Source organism: Schistocerca piceifrons, chromosome 6 (genome assembly GCF_021461385.2).
Source record: "Schistocerca piceifrons isolate TAMUIC-IGC-003096 chromosome 6, iqSchPice1.1, whole genome shotgun sequence".
NCBI classification, from domain to species: domain Eukaryota; kingdom Metazoa; phylum Arthropoda; class Insecta; order Orthoptera; family Acrididae; genus Schistocerca; species Schistocerca piceifrons.
In genome coordinates, this window is record NC_060143.1 from 230,998,068 (window position 1) to 231,018,428 (window position 20,361).

Genomic DNA, 20,361 nt, shown 5'->3' on the forward strand with positions numbered 1-20,361 from the left:
AGTTTTAGCTATTTACGCACTTATGGGTCTAAATGATACGTTTATTTGCCAAAGAAATTCCAACTTCGAAGACAAAACTATATCTGGTCATTTTGTCAGTTATGTGAATGACAGAAGTAGTATAATGAAATCACACAATGTTGATTTTCGACCAGAGAAGTTATGCACAAGTGGAAATTCGTATAAGTTGGAACTCAAACCTGAAGGAATAGAAGAGCGACTTTATTAGTAATTCTCGATCAAATGAGAAAGTTAAATTTACATCTACATCTACATGACTTCTTTTTAAATCAAACTTAAGTGCCTGGCAAAGGGTTCTTCGAACCACCTTCAGACTATTTCTCTACCGTTCCCCTCTAACGCCACGTGGGAAAAATGAACACTTAAATCTTTCTGTACGAGCTTTGATTTATCTTATTACGATCACCGTTTCTCCCAATGTAGGTGGTGACAATAAAAGATTTCCATATTAAAAGGATTAAAAGGAGAAAACTGGTGACTGACATTTCGTGAAAAGATTTCGCCGCAAAAACGCCGTTGTTTTAATGACTGCCGGTCTAACTCGTTTATCATGTGTGTGACACCCTCCCTTCTATTTCACGATGATACAACTGATCGTATTGAGGCTACTATCCAAGAATGTTCGCATTAATTACGAAATCGTCGTCCATTTCGTAAAATGCACCCATCAGAGAGGTTTAGTGATTAAAAATTAGGTTACCAGGCTCAGCAGTATCAAGAAACAAGTGCATTAGTCCGTCTGACAAAAGCAGTCTATCAGGAGCTTGCACTAGCAAACTTCAACAAAACTATGGAAAGTCTTGATTCCAATAAACGGTTTAATTCAAAGAAAGAAGAAATGAAGACCTTTAACGAAAGTTATGTCGGGAACTTGTTAGAACTGCCTAAAGGTAAACATCTTAACGATAATCGATGGACACTCGTAGAAACATAAACCTGATGAATGACTGATCGAGACTGTGCTCGCTTGGTTGTTCGCGGTATATTTCAACGTGAGGGACTTGATAGTGATGGAACTTTAGTCCAGTTGTTCATTACGATGATGTTCGTACCTTAACAACGATCGGAAGTGAATAAAACTTGAAAGATTGGTCAGTTCAAAATTAGAACTGCATTTATGTGTGGCTAGTTGGACACAGAAACATGTATGACTCAATCAGAAGGTTTCGATGACGGGTCAGGTCGTGTTTGTCGCCTCAAGAAATCATTAGACGAACTTCAGCCATCACCTCGTTGCTGAAGTAATAAGTTCGGCTCATCCTTGACGGAAAATGGATTCGTTCGACAGCAGGTCCTTGCATTCATATTCGACAGAGAAAAACAGAAGTATTACTGGTAGCTATTTACGTCTACGATGGTCTCATCACAGGATTAGCTCGAAGTGCAGTGAATTTGAATTTATGTAAGTTGAAATTAAAATTCAAAATATCAGTGGGGTCTTTAGCCTCATTTTTAGGCATGCAAGCAAAACAACGAGAATCTGCTTTATTTAGTTCCCAGCGAGCATATACAGAGAAGATTCTATAGTTTTAACGTGGCTGGTTCAAAACCATTAAAGACTTCGTCTCAGAATGAACAGTTAGAGATTAAACAATGGGTTTCTAGTACAGTGAAACTGTCAGAAAAAAAGCCTGTACCTTTCAAAAGGTGGGGTAGAAGATTTTATTTTTTTAACTCGTTCATATTGTTGGAAAGGTTAGAAAACCAAGTTTTGCCAACAAAATTACTCCTGGGAAAACTCTCTGCAGTTAAAAAACTTCGAAAATTTCGGACTTTTTACAGATTTTTTAAAAATATCTCAGTTTCATTTGCTCCTATCGGTTTGACGTCTATTTTCTTTTTTAAAGAGCACAAAATTCTCTACAAATCTGATTGTTACCATTTTTTCTACTTCCGGCGCTACAGCGCGTCAAAAAATACCAATTTTTCAAATTTCGAGCAAAGTGGCAAATTACCTAATTTTTGAACACTGTTATTTCAGTTACTATTTGTGTAGTATAAACATATTACTCGTCATGTTATTCATTGGAATTTACCATCTCACTCTGCTGCATGGCCAGGACAAACAGCGTCATATTCAGTAACTACGAACACATTCACGTCCGATTGCATGAAGTTTATTTGTGTTACAATATGTAATACGATTGCATGCAGGTGCCGTACATTTTCTACAGTTGATTGACGTTAATGATCAGTTATAAGAAAAAGTATGTAGGAATTGTTCTTTAGCGGACAAAAGCGTATTTATTCTTTGGCGGGCAGAAGGCGATTATCTCTGGTGATTGTTCACAGCGCGCTGACAGCTATTAGCACACAACGATAAGGGCCCTACAGTTTGGAGTCTCTTCCATTTAGTATATGTTGTGGGGCTGGAAATGAGTATGTCTGACATGAATTTGTGTTTCATTTGCGAAAAAACTGTGGTGAGTGGTGGACGCAAGGAAAAATTAAGTGCTGCAATATTGTTGCGAAAAATGAGCACCTAACCTCAGCGCTTTGCACGTTCAATAAACCACATGCTACCCGTGAAGAAATAATAACAGCAGGAGAACAGGTTACTATCGCATTGTATAGTGGAGGTGTCAGCAGTTCCCATACACTAGACCATTTGCGGTACCAGCTATTCGCCAAGCCTGCCACGAAAAGCAAACTGAATCTTGCACGGTTGCCACCTACACAAGATGCTGCACATCATCATTCGTTGCGGACTTACCAACAGGTCCAAAGTTGGATGAGAAACTTGAAACCTCCTGAAAAATGGGGCTGGAATCACAGTGACCACGGTCCAATACCCGTTATAATGAGCCAAGATCCAGCACCTGAAGCACTTATTCACATTGTTTCATGCTCATGCAGGCTGAACTGTGGCGGAGCGTGCTCCTGCAGGAAAGCGGGTTTGAAATGTTCTTCAATTTGCAAGAAACGTATTGGGGTCAACTGTGAAAACGTGCCAAATTTTTTATATGAAGACAGTGAAGAAGATGTTATGGAGAATGTTGAGGAAACCGCTGACGAAATCAACGAACTTGCTGAGGCTGACTCGCTGTTTAAAGAAGAAGTCAATCTGGGATCAACTCTATGTACAGACCCTGAATCCGTAGCTCAAGGTATTTCTGATGACACTGAGGAACCTGGCCCATCAAAACGTTTGAAGTGATGCTCATATCTGTCTCAAGTGCGCTAAAGTGCAATAGTACAAGTATTACACACCCAGAACTGTCAAGATTTTTAGTGACTGACAATGCATTTTCTTTGTAATAAAGCTACTTATTTTTAATGTCAACTGTGTGGCTTTTATACACAAGAATAATTACCTATCTAATTAGGTTGCCTATTGCAGCTAATAATAGTTATGTTTCCTGAGACAATTTATCTTGTGTGTGTGTGTGTGTGTGTGTGTGTGTGTGTGTGTGTGTGTGTGTGTGTAAGAATCACAATAGCTGGGTGTCCAGCAATCCTCATGTTGCATACAGAGAAATTGAATACCTGAAAGTGAGGTGGTAAATTCCAACAAAGAACATGATGTATAGTGTATTTATATTACGCAAACAGAAACTGAAAAAATGGTGTTCAAAAATAAGGTATCTTGCCACTATGCTCAAAATTTGAAAAATTGGTATTTTTTGAGGCGCTGTAGCGCCTTAGATATTGGGAGTAGAAAAAAAATTACACGAATCAAATTTGTAGAGAATTTTGTGCTCTTTAAAAAAGAAAATAGACGTTAAAGCGATAGGAGAAAAAAACTGAGATATTTTGAAAAAACTGAAAAAAGGCCGACATTTTCCAAGTTTGACTGCAGAAAGTTTTCCCAAGCGAAATTTTGTTGACAAAACTCGGTTTCTAATCTTTCCAACCATATGAACGAGTTGAAAAAATAAACTCTTCTACGCCACCTTTTGCAAGGTATATCTGTTATTTGACTGGACTATTCCGGAAGGCGGCCGGCTGGAGACAGAGGAAGGAGGGGGAGTTGGATATAAAGGCGCCACCCAGCAGTCATCAGTCAGCCATCAGAATCGCCTGAAGATGGCAAGAGGTCGGCTTGCCGAAATATCGCGCATTTTGCACTACGTCGCCTGGCTCAATAGCTGAGAACTGTTCTGGAAAACCTAAAATTTTACACAAAAATTGTTTACAATATTTATTATCCGAGCTTGAGGTACAACAGTTGGACCTAAAGACACGTCCACCGAGTTACTGTGTCACGGATGAACCGCTAACTTTTGTAGAGCAACAAGGAACTGTAGCATCGTAAGGCTGAGGTTTTTTGGATTCTTGAGCCGGAGAAAATGTCCCGAAAAAAAAAAATCAGTTTGCAATACTACATGACACGTGTGCAATATACTGTGAGGGGCAGAGGCAAGCAGGCATGCTACTGTGCTTCCGTGTTATGTACCTCAACTCGAGAAGTTGCACAGCAACATAAAAACACACAATGTGCTAACTGCATCGCCTGAGTGCCTATGCGCGCATGGCCCAAGAGTTTCATTATTTTCTGAAACCCTGAGCATCGACTAGCCTTACGTGTCCAAATCTAGAACTACAGTCCCCAGTGCCCCAGCTGCGTTACATTTGAATTTGCTCAGCAGCGTGCAGAACACTAGACAGGTTGGTTATTACATCTGATGACTGTATTGTTGGAATTGTCTCATGTTGAGGGGGGTAGTGACTCTGCTATAGTTCGACGTTACTGACACCAGTATCCGTACACCTATAGTGGACATTAATATGGAGTGTGTCCATGCTTCGTCTTTATGACTGCTTCAACTCTGCTGGGGACACTTTCAGTGAGGCGCCTGAATATCAGTGGAGAAATGGCAGCTCATCCTTCATCAAGAGCCACAGCCAGAGAAGATAATGATGTTGGGCGCTGGGATCTGGAGTGAGGTCGATGCTCTAACTTATTCAAGAGGTGTTCCATTGTATTCGGGCCAGTCCATTTCAGTAATGGCACCGTTCACAAAGCATTGCCTCGCTGATGCTGTTTTATGACAGGGTGCATTATGTCAACATAAACAATGATCATCCCCGAGCCGTTCTACTGCACACGGTACACAAAGTATTCAAACCCTTCAGCATTTAGCATTTTCTTAAACGCAATAAGGCAACTGCACACCAAACACGGAAAATACCCCATGTCGTATGTAACACCACCTCCTCCGTATCCCATTGTTGACAGAACACACGGTAGAAAGTAAAGTTCTTCAGCCATTCGCCAAATGCAAAGCCTTTCATCGAAATGCCACAGGGTGTTGAGCGATTCGTCACTGCAAATGACTTGTTTCCAGTCATTCACTGTTCAGTGGCGTCATCCTTTACGCCACCTTAAGCGTCGCTTAGCACTTACAATGAGTGGCTTTTGAGGAGCTGCTCGAGCATTATACCACATTATTTATAACTCCTACGCACAGCCACTGTGCTACCTGGAACGCTGGTAACTTTTCGGTGCCAACGAGTGATTCTTTTCCCTATGTCATGCTACTTCTTACAAGCGCTCTCCGACCTGTTGGACAGTCCTTGTACGCCAGTACATGAGGTCTGGCTGGTCTTGGTTTACACTACTGGCCATTAAAATTTCTACACCAAGAAGAAATGCAGATGATAAACGGGTATTCATTTGACAAATATATTATACTAGAACTGACATGTGTACCTGGGTATTAAAATTACGAACAACTTCAGTTGGAAGGACCACATAGATAATATTGTGGGGAAGGCGAGCCAAAGGTTGCGTTTCATTGGCAGGACACTTAGAAGATGCAACAAGTCCACTAAAGAGACAGCTTACACTACACTCGTTCGTCCTCTGTTAGAATATTGCTGAGCGGTGTGGGATCCTTACCAGGTTGGATTGACGGAGGACATCAATAGGGTGCAAAAAAGGGCAGCTTGTTATGTATTATCACGTAGTAGGGGAGAGAGTGTGGCAGATATGATACGCGAATTGGGATGGAAGTCATTACAGCAAAGACGTTTTTCGTCGCGGTGAGATCTATTTACGAAATTTCAGTCACCAACTTTCTCTTCCAAAAGCGAAAATATTTTGCTGAGTCCAACCTACATAGGTAGGAATGATCATCAATATAAAATAAGAGAAATCAGAGCTCGAACAGAAAGGTTTAGGTGTTCGTTTTTCCCGCGCGCTGTTCGGGAGTGGAATGGTAGAGAGATAGTACGATTGTGGTTCGACGAACCCTCTGCCAAGCACTTAAATGTGAATTGCAGAGTAGTCATGTAGATGTAGATGTAAATTACATTTACAGGCAATTTGGGTGCATAGATCCTGAGAAATCAGTACCCAGAACAACCACCTCTGGCCGTAATAACGGCCTTGATACGTATGGCCATTGAGTTAAACAGAGCTTGGATGGCGTGTACAGGTACAGCTGCCCATGCAGCTTCAACACGATACCACAGTTCATCAAGAGTAGTGACTGGCGTATTGTGACGAAACAGTTGCTCGGCCACCATTGACCAGACGTTTTCAATTGGTGAGATATCTGGAGAATGTGCTGGACAGGGCATCAGTCGAACATTTTCTATATCCAGAAAGGCCCGTACAGGACCTGCAACATGCGGTTGTGCATTATCCTGCTGAAATGTAGGGTTTCGCAGGGATCGAATGAAGGGTAGAGCCACCGGTCGTAAAACATCTGAAATGTAACGTCCACTGTTCAAAGTGCCGTCAATGCGAACAAGAGGTGACCGAGACGTATAACCAATGGCATCCGATACCATCACGCCGGGTGATACGCCAGTATGCCTATGACGAATACACGCTTCCAATGTGCTTTCACCGCGATGTCGACAAACACGGATGCGACCATCATGATGCTGTAATCAGAACCTGTACCTATCCGAAAAAATGACGTTTTGCCATTCGTGCACCCAGGTTCGTCGTTGAGTACATTATCGCAGGCGCTCCTGTCTGTGATGCAGCGTCAAGGGTAATCGCAACCGTGGTCTCCGAGCTGATAGTCCATGCTGCTGCAAACGTCGTCGAACTGTTCGTGCAGATGGTTGTTGTCTTGCAAACGTCCCCATCTGTTGACTCAGGGATCGAGAAGTGGCTGCACGATCCGTTACAGCCATGCGGATAAGATGCCTGTCATCTCGACTGCTAGTGATACGAGGCCGTTGGGATCCAGCACGGCGTTCCGTATTACCCTCCTGAACCCACCGATTCCATATTCTGCTAACAGTCATTGGATCTCGACCAACGCGAGCAGCAGTGTCGTGATACGATAAACCGCAATTGCGATAGGCTACAACCCGACCTTTATCAAAGTCGGAGACGTGATGGTACGCATTTCTCCTCCTTACACGAGGTATCACAACAAAGTTTCACCAGACAACGCCGGTCAACTGCTGTTTGTGTATGAGAAACTTTCCTCATGTCAGCATCTTGTAGGTGTCGCCACCGGCGCCAACCTTGTGTGAATGTTCTGAAAAGCTAATCATTTGCATATCACAGCATTTTCTTCCTGTCGGTTAAATTTCGTGTCTGTAGCACGTCATCTTCGTGGCGTAGCAATTTTAGTGGCCAGTAGTGTAGCTGGATCGTTCCTACACTTTCCAGTTCCTTTCCGTTTCCACTTCACAATTACATCGCTAACATTGCACTTAGGCAGCTTTAGAAGGGCGGAAATATTCGTGATGGGTTTGTTACTATAGTGGCATCCAATGAATAGTCAACGTTCGAAGTCACTGTACCTTCGTGACCGACTCCTTGTGCTGTTACTTTTTTTTTACTGACAACACAATACTTCCGCCTCCTTTTACAATCTGCATCCGCCTCGCATGACATCTAGTGGTCAAATTCATATTACATACGTTTGTCCGGTTACTCTTGATCAGATAGTGTACGACCATAACAAACTGAGAACTAAAGCTAGCCGTTAGTAACAGACGCGCGAAGGATGGACTTCCACGAAATCTAAACGTATTTAATGGAGACGAGGTCTACAGGGGACAGGGCGCATGGGCCAGGAGATTTCTCGGATGGACTGGGTCCACTACACGCTACGCTGTAAATATGTATGCCACAAAACTGTCATCGGCATGGTCTATAGTCGACAATATGTGGATGTTAAGGTACAGCAACTGTTATCGAGGACCAGAATGATGTAGATTCTTTGTCAGCTTATACTATGTCGTAGAGAGCTAGATCAAACGCTCATGAACATACTGTACCACCACCTTCTCAGTGTGGAGCGCAAAGTGTGTGTTTTTCGTAACAGCAGATCAAAGGAAACATTTAAATATGAGTGGTGAAACAAGGCCACTAGACGATGAGAAAATTTTGTCTGGACTGATAAATCGAGGTAGATATAAAACACTCCAATGGCGTAACTAGGGTAACTTGCGACTGTAGCATTTGCAGGTGCACAGAGTTTCGTTTGAAGGGTATCGGTCACTTCATTTATTTTTGCGACGCGGTATCAATATGTTCATTTTGTGATTTTCAAGTCGCATATTTTCAGTTTCTTCATTCGTATTTTCTAAAAGTCAGTTTTATAGGACTTACAACTGGATGTGGTTATGTCGCATCCATGTTATATTTTTTGGTAATATCTACGTTTTCGTTCTATTATCAACTACAATAAATGGCATTATGTTAAACTTGTAACGCAAAATATTTAAAGGGAACATTTACAAATATAGCTCTGTCGTAAATCAGTTGTGTTAAAGCTAATATATGTAGTTGTTTATTATATCTGTGAATTTCACACCGTGTATAACGTTCACATGCCTTTTCTACAATATGGGTAGGTAGTATATTTGCTAGGAACCGACTGGAAGATAACGTTGAAGAAAGATAACGTTGAAGCTGCATAAATGTATCGTAAGGAACAGAAATGAATGTTATATGCACTGAGAGTTTAATTAAAAAAGGTGCTTATTATTTAAATTTGAAATATGTACTTAGCATGGTACATGTGATTTTAGCTAAATACTTTTGGGATACTTGAGGAAGGTGTTCAACAGCTGGCTACAAAGAACTACCATCAGCAACAAGATATACCACGTAACTGGAAAATTACTTGCTCTGCTTGTTCTCGATTATTCTTTAAAACGTACATAATACTCAGTGCAAAGTTTATTTCAGAACGTCCTGTTTCCAGAACAGACTGCGCTGCCTATTCCATGAAATGAAGAAGAAGAAGAAGAAGATGATGATGATGAACGCTATTTCAGTCAGTACTCACATATATTGTTTACTGGCTATACCATATTCAAAAGACTAGTCAATACCAAATGGTTCAAATGACTCTGAGCACTATGGGACTTAACATCTGAGGTCATCAGTTCCGTGACATATCATTTTTTTAAATTTACTAGCCAGCAGCTATGCTTCGTACGGGGGGTTCAAAAAATGGCTCTGAGCACTATGCGACTCAACTTGTGAGGTCATCAGTCGCCTAGAACTTAGAACTACATAAACCTAATTAACCTAAGGACACCACACACATCCATGCCCGAGGCAGGATTCGAACCTGCGACCGTAGCGGTCGTGCGGTTCCGGACTGAAGCGCCTAGAACCGCTCGGCCACCGCTAGTCATTACCAGTAGGCTGTAAACAGCGCTCGGCCGATGACTGGATCAAAGCATGTTCGGAGGCAACATTTCGTCATCCAAGGAATGTTTGTGGACTATTGATAACGACTAGTCTGTCGAAATCGGTACAGCCAATAAACAGTGCTTATGAGTATAGACTGAAGTAAACATTATGATGACATGGCAACATAAACTAATTCCACAATACTCCTCATACATGTACTAAATGAACTTAGAACTCATCAGTTCCATACAGTGGTAGTACCATCAGCAAAAGAAGATCCCTGATAGAACGACTATTGTTTTTATCTGCAGCCGTTCGCAGTTCAGGTGAAATCTGGCAACTGTGCTGCCAGCTGTCAGGAACTTCTTCCGCCGATTCTACTAATTAAGTAATTCGACTTTGCGTGGCACCCTTACCGCCCACCCCCATCCCCTTTGCTGATGTCATAACATAGCTGTCTAGCCTAATCATTTGTGATGTTTTGTTCCAGAAAGGAACTCCCGTGTTTTGCATTACAATCAAGTCCCGGCAGGCGTCCATACATAGCTATTTTTGTTTGGGAGTCAATGTGTGTGTAGTAGAAACTTTGCACACACTTTTCTCATCTTCAAAGCATTCTGGAGAATGTGCTGAACACTTGTTGAGAGATATTGCCTCATGATGATTTTTGACAACAACAACATTGACGCACTACAGTCACACGTCCACTCGCTTACGCCTGCTCACAACTAACAATCGAATGCACATCTGTTGTTTACAGCTGTTAATTCACGGCGTCACCGTAGTTACAGCGCTGACGTCGCATGTACACTAGGAATAAAATTAGTCTCAGAATCTTTTGGACAGACGGCGTCCACTGCAAACAGTTACGACATTGCCTCTGACTGGTTTCCCACAACTCGCTATTAATCTCATTTACAAACAAAATAGGACAAAACCTCAAAGAGGAAAAAGCTACACACAGAAACGCCACACTTCAAATTTTCCTGTGAATAAACGTAACGCTAAAACAGAGTGGAGAAGGATACTGTCGAGCTAAATAAAATTAACGAAGATCAATGGTAAGAATTCTATAAAAAATATGGCAAATAGAAGACTCAAAATTTAAGGAAGAGTAGATCAAATTATATAATAGTACTGTGGACTGAATCACAACAGAAGAACTGCAGGTACTCTTAAAAGCATGAAAAACAGGAAAGCATCTGGATCAAAAGGCATTCATACGGAAATTTTAAAAATATGCCAGTGGCTTTTGTGATTTTAGATTATGACATCTGTTTAATGAATGTTGACACTGTTGTAAAATACCGAACTTTTGATAAATTTGAGAAGTGACAGCAATTCTTTAAACAGGTCAAAGAAACAATTTTGAAAATTATAGAGGAATTAGCCTCCTAAACTTAAACTTATGAAATATGTGCAGAAATAATTAAAAATTGTATAAAACAATAAAAAACAACATATTAGAAGAAGAAAGTTGATCAGGGAAGGTCGTTTATGCAATGATAAATATATTTAACACAAAAAGAGTTTTAGAGAAATGACTATAAGTCATAGAGACACACTTACTTTTAACTGATTTCGAAAAAGCTTTTGGCAGTGCGAACAAAAATAAATTGTGGGACATTATGACTGAAGTTGGATATTTTATACATATTATTGAAGCTATGAAAAGCTTATACAAGGACACAAAAATAATAATAAATGTTGGCAATGATGAAACTAAAGAAATTATTATCAACAAGGGATTTAAAAAAGGCTATAGCCTGTCACCAACATCATGTAAAGTGTATGGAGACTGAAATTAAATCTGGGTATACGGATAAATAAGAATAAATATGTTAAAATCCTTATTTATGCAGATGATGTAACAGTTTTGATGGAAAGTGAAAATGAGTTACAAAATGCAGAGTATAGGCTACATCAGGTAGGAAAATGGTAATGCAGCTTTCGTGTGTCAAAGAAGAGGACTAAAATTATGGCTTATTATGGGAAATACTCCACTTGAGATAACTTTAGCTTTAACATTTTATAATGCAATATTATCATGAAATGGACAAAGATATAGACTATATGATTGACATGTCTGTCAACATGTGGAATTACAAATAAAACATTGCAAAACGAAATACACGAGAAAACAAAATTAAAATGTTATAAAAACACTGCTACATCTGTATTTCTGTATGGAAGTATATACTCCTCAAAAACTGCGATAAAAATAAACTACAAACAGCATAAATGAGATTTCTAAGGTATGTGGGAAGACTATATAAAAATCTGAGGATATCAGGAATCAACTAGATGTTGATAAAATTAATAAAAATATTGAAAAAATGAAACGTTATGGAAACATCACTTACAAAGAACTAGTGCAGAGACAATCTCATGTCAGGCCATGCTTTACCAGTCAAGAGAGAGAAGGGATGTAGGAAGACCCAGAAAGAGATGGCAGTGAAAAGAGAAGACCGAACAGGCACAAGCGACTGAGCCTTGAGGTGCATAAGAAAAGAATTAGACCTCGCCAAGTCCGCTTCGTTCCAGCTAGCTAGTTGGCTCCATTATCTGTTAAGCCGCCCCATCCCGTAGAGCACACACATGCTCACTGAACTGCAACGCTAGCCTAGAAAACTGGCAGCTTAAGCAGAAATCCGGGAGCATTTGCAAACTCTTTCAAAGCTTTCTGTAACGGAAAAAGAACTTTACTGGTCACTGTGGCTTATCCACTACCGCCTTGGTGTACTCAACAATCTTGAACCGTCACCTCCGCTCCATGGGGACCTCCAACTCTTTTCCTACAGGACTGACCATCGACTCCTGCGGACTCCCGACTGCGTGAGCTCCAAGAAACATTCCATGAAATAGTTTCAACGTACATAACTTTAGGTGGAGCACCCGTGGTCTGAGGGAGCATATATGAGGATACTGAACGGGCAATTCAGTACGTAAAGGGAGATGAAAATCTAAGTAATCGAGGATTGGACTGCGATTTGTAGGGGGAGGTGCAGAAGAAGTGTTACGGGAGAATATGATCTCGGTACTAGGAGTGAGAGAGGAGAAAGACTAATTGAGTTCTGCAATAAGTTTCAGATAGTAAAAGCGAATACTCTATTCAGGAATCACAAGGGGAGGAGGTACGCTTGGAAAATGCCGGGAGATATTGGAAGATTTCAGTTAGATTACATGATGGTCAGACAAGATTCCTACGCCGTAGCTTATCTTTGGAACAACTGGTGTGCCTAGGGTGACCAACTCTCCCGTATTTCCCGTTATCTCCAGTATTTAGAGACTTTTTTCATAATCTCCCGGCTCCCGTATTTTCAGGCTCAGTGGTCGTTTATCTCCCGTTTTTAACTTTATTTTCTTATCACGTACCGCTATGTAAAAATATTTTTCAGTCATTTAAATTTTGCACGCACTGTCAGGATTCGTTCGTAGATAGCACAGACAACTAATTCTATATCGACCTTCGACTACAGGTGTCGACATTATGTCTATCGAATATCTTTGGAATGATCGACCAACGCTTGACGGTTAGATGTGACTTTGTTTCTGTGCCAGTGCTTACTGTGAATCGTCGTTAACTTGTTCAAGATTTTATGATGGGCAGCGAAGACGAAGCTAAAACGCCACCAAACAAGAAAACAAATAATTCGAATATCAGTAATATATTGTCATACTGTGCTGATGGTGCCAATATAAATTATGGCAAGCATAATTCAGTCATGAAACTATTAACTAACGAAAATGGAAAAAATCCTTAAAGCAAGTTGTTTTAACCATGTACTTCATAATGCAATGAAACGTGCTTGCAACTGTTTACAATACGTAGATGTTGAAGTGTTGATGTTAAAAATATATAGTCACTTTTCCTGTTCTGCCAAACGAAGGGAAACGTTAAAATCATTTTTTGAATTTGTTGATGTGGAATGGGCTGAAATCTTGGGACATGTGAATACTAGATGGTTATCTCTCACTCCTGCTGTAGAAAGGCTTTTAAAAAAATTGGGAGCCTATAAAAAGCTATTTTAAAAGCATAGATGAATCAAACTGTCCTAAAGTTCTGAAAAGTATTTTTGCAATGAAAATACAGAAGTAGAAACAATTGTTCCAGCTTATATAAGTTTTTTGTGAATATTTGGAAATGTTTCCATTCAAAAAGCAAAGTATTTGGAGAATTACGACCTTAGTATTATGGAATCTCATGAAGCTGTAAACTAATTAATAAAATTAGACAGAGAAAGGAAGATAGGTTTTTTGGTAGTGGTACTCATAAATTATTAGCCTCTGTTCTTGATTTAAATTTGAAATCTAGTAGTGAGAACAACTTCATTGAATTCTATGATTGTTTATATTCGTACTTAGGTAGTAAATTTGATAATAGTTTAAAGAGTTTAATCCCACTATGTCTAAAAAGGGAATTGACATTCAATGACATGCATGAAGTTGTAGAATATCTTAAGCTAGATTGTATTAATGAAAATGAATTATTTAAGGAGTTTTGTAGTTCTAATGGTGCAATTAAATGTGCTGTCTCTTTAGATGGTAATGTTAGCCAGAAATGGATACAGGTTTTTACAACTTTTAAATCAAATAATGTTAGTTTTGAAAACTTGGGTAAACTGGTTTGTTTTGTTATGAATATACCAGGAAGTAATTCTCACACTGAGAGTATTTTCTCTTATGAATAATAAGCGGACTGAAGTAAGGAACAGAAGTAGCACAAACTTAATCAAATCTGAACTACAAGTTGCCATGAATTTTCCTTATTCGTGGAGTGAATTCTTTGAATTTGCTAAAAATGATGTAAAACTACTGACCGAGGCAAAGTCTGTTGCAAAATATGTATAAGTAATTGTGATGTGCAAATAAATAGTCTACTTTTACAAATTACAATTTTACCAATACTGCTTCGATTTTTGGCGAAATTATGCCGTGCTATTAATCTCCCTTATTTTTTGTCAAGTATATAAGGATCTCCCTTATTGTCGTTTAGAAAAGTTAGTCACCCTAGGTGTGCCGACCCTTTCTCGCGCCCGTGCTTTAACGCGCTACAGTTATTTGCTGTCGCCTATTCGAGGCGCGCGCGTAACAATTCAAAGCAAGTCGGTTTCCAACGAGGTTGGAGGGAGTTACGAGTTCGTCCGGGAGAGGGCAGTACTCTCGTGTATCCAGTGTGGTACGGCTACGGAGGTCGCAGTGAGCAACCTTGGCAGTGAGCAGTCAGCCCTGAAACAGAACGTGGCCGCTGTAGGTTTGGCGTGACACAGAGAAGCGACACAGCCGAATGGGTCGGTGCAGCGAGGCCACGTTGTAGCGGGACTGGGGTTAACAGCGTCCGTATTGGAAGCTGTTACTGTCCGAGGGTGATATAAACCTCGTCGTGGCTGTGTCCTGTCGTATCACGCGGTATCTCCAAATCTCTCGCGCTGCTGTCACTGCGGAGTCACCTCTATCGGTGAGCCGTTTTAAGTTCTGTGCTCCGAAATACAAAGTTGTTGGCGGTTATTTTTCTGTTGGAAACCGTACCGTGTTGTGATTGCACTACTTTACTTTCTGGCTCAGCACTGACAGAGGTCTGCTCCTTCTAAATTGCTTTTCATATTTAAACCAGTTTGTTGTAAATATTCGTGTGGCCTGTGCTAAGGGCTGTCCTTTTGGCTGAAAATTGGTGGAGAGGTAGCTTAGAACCAGGAGACGGGCATAGGATACTTTTTATCCCGTTCGACCGCTATAAAACGTAGTATAACACAAACGCATCTGGCGTGAAGCAACAAAACGCAAATTAGATTTAGTAGTTCAAACGAATGTACCCCTGTTGAACCGCCAACAAAAGGAAGTTTATGATACATTAATGAAGGCAATTGATGATGGAAATAGTGGTTTATATTTCCTGGATGCCCCTGGTGGAACTGGCAAGACATTCCTCATGTCAGTAGTTTTAGCCACTGTTCGTGCGAGATCCAACATTGCGGTTGCAGTTGGTTCTTCCGGAATAGCAGCCACATTGTTAGAAAGATGCCGTACGGCTCAGTCAGCATTAAAATTACCGTTAAATCTTCAAGCTATTGAATAACCAACATGTAATATCACAAAAAACTCAGCAGTGGCCGAAGTTTTATCAGCATCCAAGATCATCATCTGGGACGAATGCACAACAGCTCATAAACGTGCATTAGAGGCACTTAACCGAACATTGAAAGATCTACGCAATGACTCGAGATGTTTTGGAGGAGCAATGATTTTACTGTCTGGCGAATTCCGCCAAACACTGCCAGTAGTTCCAAGATCAACGGCTGCAGACGAAATAAATGCTTGCCTCAAATCATCGAATCTATGGCGCTTTGTGAAGAAATTTTAGCTGACAACAAACATGAGAGTTGCATTGCTTAATGATACAGCTGCTGAAGATTTCTTTGAGCAATTGCTGACTATCGGTAATGGTCGAGTACCTGTCGAGGAATCGAGCGGATTGATTTCATTTCCTCATAATTTCTGTAACTTTGTCTCATCGAAAGACGAACTCATCAACAAAGTATTCCCAAACATCATTACTAACTACAAAAGTAATGAATGGTTGGGTGAGCGAGCAATTTTAGCGGCTAAGAATAAAGATGTAGATGACCTAAACTACGTAATTCAGAATGAGATCATTGGTAAAATGCATTCATTCAAATCTATTGATTGTGTAACAAATGAAGATGAAGCCACCAACTATCCAATTGAATTTTTAAACTCTTAGGATGTGCCTGACTTACCTCCGCACAATTTACGCCTAAAAGTTGGCTCCGTAGTAATCATGCTTCGAAACATAAACCAACCAAAACTGTGCAACGGTACACGTTTGGAGGTAAGTAAATAGATGAACAATATTATTTACGCGACGATATTCAAAGGAAAATTCGAGGGTGAGGAAATTCTCATTCAGAGGATCCCGATGGTCCCAACCGATGTGCCGTTTGAGATTAAAAGACTTCAATTTCCGATCCGTCTTGCATTCGCCATGACCATTAACAAATCACAAGGCCAATCCTTGAAAGTTTGTGGTTTAAATCTGTAATATCCATGTTTTTCACATGGTCAATTATATGTGGCATGTTCACGGCTCGGAAGACCATATGCGTTGTTTGTTCTTGCGCCTGATAATAAAACAAAAAATGTCGTGTATCACAAGGTACTGAATTGAAGAGTGGAAGCTATGCACCAAAAAACATAAAGAATCATTAAAATGCTTAATTTTTTATTTGTCCTAATAAAAAATTGAACTTAACATCCAAAATCTGATTATTTATTGGCTTTAAGGCGGAACAGAGTTTGCCGGGTCAGCTAGTTTCAAATGTTTTAATGGATGTGAAGCCAGTGAAAAACGCTAAGCACCTGTAGTTCTGGTAGCGAATCTTAAACCACATTCAACACGGAAGGTGTCACTATAGACCCTGTAAATTTCAAATATTTCTGCTGAACGTTACTGCTATTCCCTGTTACTTAGTTATTTAAGCCTCTTAATCGCCCAGTGCTTCCATAACTTGTGTAATTAAGTACTAGTCCATCTGCAATGTCATTACGAAAAGAGCAAAGGTAGAACCCGACTAGTCATAATTAAATTTCACTTCCTTGTCTCAAAGCTGGTATTTATGAGCCAAAATACGAACTGTGTGGTATTTACTGAATAAGTAATTCCTATGATCGGTTAATTCAGTGTTTGCTAACTTAATTTAGTGCTAAGTTAAAGACTCATGCTTTTACAAGAGTCACAACGCTTGGCTTCAAATTTATTGGTTTTTCCATACGTTGTAGAGTGCAACTTTGTGTCGTGTCCGAGGCTGCCTTGGTTGCTGTCGCCGTCAGACGCAGTCAGTGAGACCTACGCTCTCTCAAGGCCGCCGTAGTACAACGACGACACGACACAATGTTGATCAGAAAGTGCTTTCTTTAAAAAAAATTGTTTTTAGTTATGTTGTTGTTGTGGTCTTCAGTCCTGAGACTGGTTTGATGCAGCTCTCCATGCTACTCTATCCTGTACAAGCTGCTTCATCTCCCAGTACATACTGCAGCCTACATCCTTCTGAATCTGCTTAGTGTATTCATCTCTTGGTCTCCCTCTACGATTTTTACCCACTACGCTGCCCTCCAATACTAAATTGGTGATCCATTGATGCCTCAGAACATGTCCTACCAACCGATCCCTTCTTCTGGTCAAGTTGGGCCACAAACTTCTCTTCTCCCCAATTCTATTCAATACCTCCTCATTAGTTATGTGATCTACCCATCTAACCTTCAGCATTCTTCTGTAGCACCACATTTCGAAAGCTTCTATTCTCTTCTTGTCCAAACTATTCATCGTCCATGTTTCACTTCCATACATGGCTACACTCCATACAAATACTTTCTCAAACGACTTCCTGACACTTAAATCTATACTCGATGTTAACAAATTCCTCTTCTTCAGAAACGCTTTCCTTGCCATCTACATTTAATATACTCTCTATTTCGACCACCATCAGTTATTTTGATTCCCAAATAGCAAAACTCCTTTACTACTTTAAGTGTATTCCAGTCAACATTGGCAAAAGCTTTCTCTAAGTCTACAAATGTTAGAAACGTAGGTTTGCCTTTTCTTAATCTTTCTTCTAAGATGTGTCGTGAGGTCAGTATTGCCTCACGTGTTCTACCAGTTTTTCCATTCGTCTGTAAATCTCAATGTAGACAAGTGTATTGTGCTGCGAATACATAGAAAGAAAGATCCTTTATCATTTAGCTACAATATAGCAGGTCAGCAACTGGAAGCAGTTAATTCCATAAATTATCTGGGAGTACGCATTAGGAGTGATTTAAAATGGAATGATCATATAAATTTGATCGTCGGTAAAGCAGATGCCCGACAGATTCATTGGAAGAACCCTAAGCAAATGTAATCCCAAAACAAAGGAAATAGGTTACAGTACACTTTTTCGCCCACTGCTTGAATACTGCTAACAAGTGTGGGATCCGTACCAGATAGGGTTGATAGAAGAGAGAGAGAGAAGATCCAACAGAGAGCCGCGCGCTTCGTTACAGGATCATTTAGTAATCGCGAAAGCGTTACGGAGATGATAGATGAACTCCAGTGGAAGACTGTGCAGGAGAGACGGTCAGTAGCTCGGTACGGGCTTTTGTTGAAGTTTCGAGAACATACCTTTACCGAGGAGTAAAAAAAAATGGTTCAAATGGCTTTGAGCACTATGCGACATAACTTCTGAGGTCATCAGTCGCCTAGAACTTAGAACTAATTAAACCTAACAAAGGACATCACACACATCCATGTCCGAGGCAGGATTCGAACCTGCGACCGTAGCGGTCGCCCGGCTCCCCGAGGAGTCAAGCAGTATATTGCTCCCTCCTATGTATATCTCGCGAAGAGATCATGAGGATAAAATCAGAGAGATTAGAGCCCACACAGAGGCATACCGACAATCTTTCTTTCCACGAACAATACGACACTGGAATTGAAGGGAGAACCGATAGAGGTACTCAAAGTACCCTCCGCCACACACCGTCAGGTGACTTGCCGAGTATGGATGTAGATGTGGATACGTCGGGCAAAAGGAGGTCGGACATGATATCAGGAGGTATCCCGTGACTTGTCACCTGAGTGTGAACTTGTGTCTCAGTAGTGTGTTTCTTTGGCAGGCCAGGTGCAGGTGCAAGTAGGGTAGGGTAGTGTAGTGTAGTGTAGTGTAGTGTAGTGTAGGGGTACCTCTGGTAGTGGTGCTGCAGCTGGTGGCGCAGCAGCCACTGTCGCAGGATGAGGCGCTGCTGCAGCAGCAGGGCGGCGCGCTGCAGCCGCTCCTCGTCGTGGGCCGGCAGCTCGGGCAGGTCGCCCACCTCGGTGACGCAGCCCACCAGGCTCGAGATGCCTGCAACACAAAGGTCAGACCGCCAGGTTACTACAAGCAGTCACATCTCGATAATATCTAAAAGTCGTGTCAACACTGCCGTACACTTGAAGCGTCGCAGCTAGTGCGCGACTGCCAATTTGTCTATTAAAGCTTTCTTGTATGAATGTATGTGGGTTCCAGTGTAAGCAGTCAGAACCTTATACGATCTGCAACGGCTGAGCTGTGTACTGCAGATGTGCGTCATCACCAGATGGCGTGACTGCAGCGTGAGAAAGTAGCGGGAAGGCGCTTATAGAGTAGTTACATTCTTTGGTACTATAAAAATTAATAACTGATCTAGAAATAGGATGAGGACTTCATGTTAGGCACATAACCTTCTGTTGTGTAAAGGAACAATCTGTCAAAATCTGTTGTCAATAACTGTCATAATATGGAAGTTACAAAAAAAAAAGAAAAGTCAGTAAAAACCTTAATTATCCGACACTTAAAAAACAGATGTTTATATATATATATATATATAATGTTAATAGTTCACCAACTGTGACTATTTGAAAAAATATGATAACACCTTCAGTGTTTAGATTCAAATCAGGAAAGTTCACACTTTATAAAACCTTTCCCAATTTTGCTGTAGTAATAACTTTACGAATTTCAAGTAGATATTTATGTTTTGTGTTAGGGTGAGTGTATGTGGGACATTCGCCAATATTAAATTTTCAGTTCGTAATTCTCTATAGGAACTTGCAAGTGTTCCAGCTTTGTATCGTGGGAACGAATCCACCAGTGGTTCCCCTACTAGTGGATGACGGATGTCCAAGCATGTTTGAATATATAAGAGACAGCCAGAACGTTCGCGACTATATAGTTAAATTCCAGACGTGAAGTACAGCTTAAAGTTTA

At 40.6% G+C, this 20,361-nt stretch overlaps 1 protein-coding gene across 1 annotated transcript in view; it reads right to left on the reverse strand.

The window, feature by feature from the left end:
• Nucleotides 1-20,361, reverse strand: part of LOC124802750 (apoptosis-resistant E3 ubiquitin protein ligase 1) — a 654,148-nt gene that overhangs the window by 164,092 nt on the left and 469,695 nt on the right. The window contains exon 2 of the mRNA XM_047263734.1: nucleotides 19,320-19,479. Within this exon, the coding sequence (XP_047119690.1) occupies nucleotides 19,320-19,479 (160 nt within the window). The remainder of the gene's footprint in view (nucleotides 1-19,319; nucleotides 19,480-20,361) is intronic.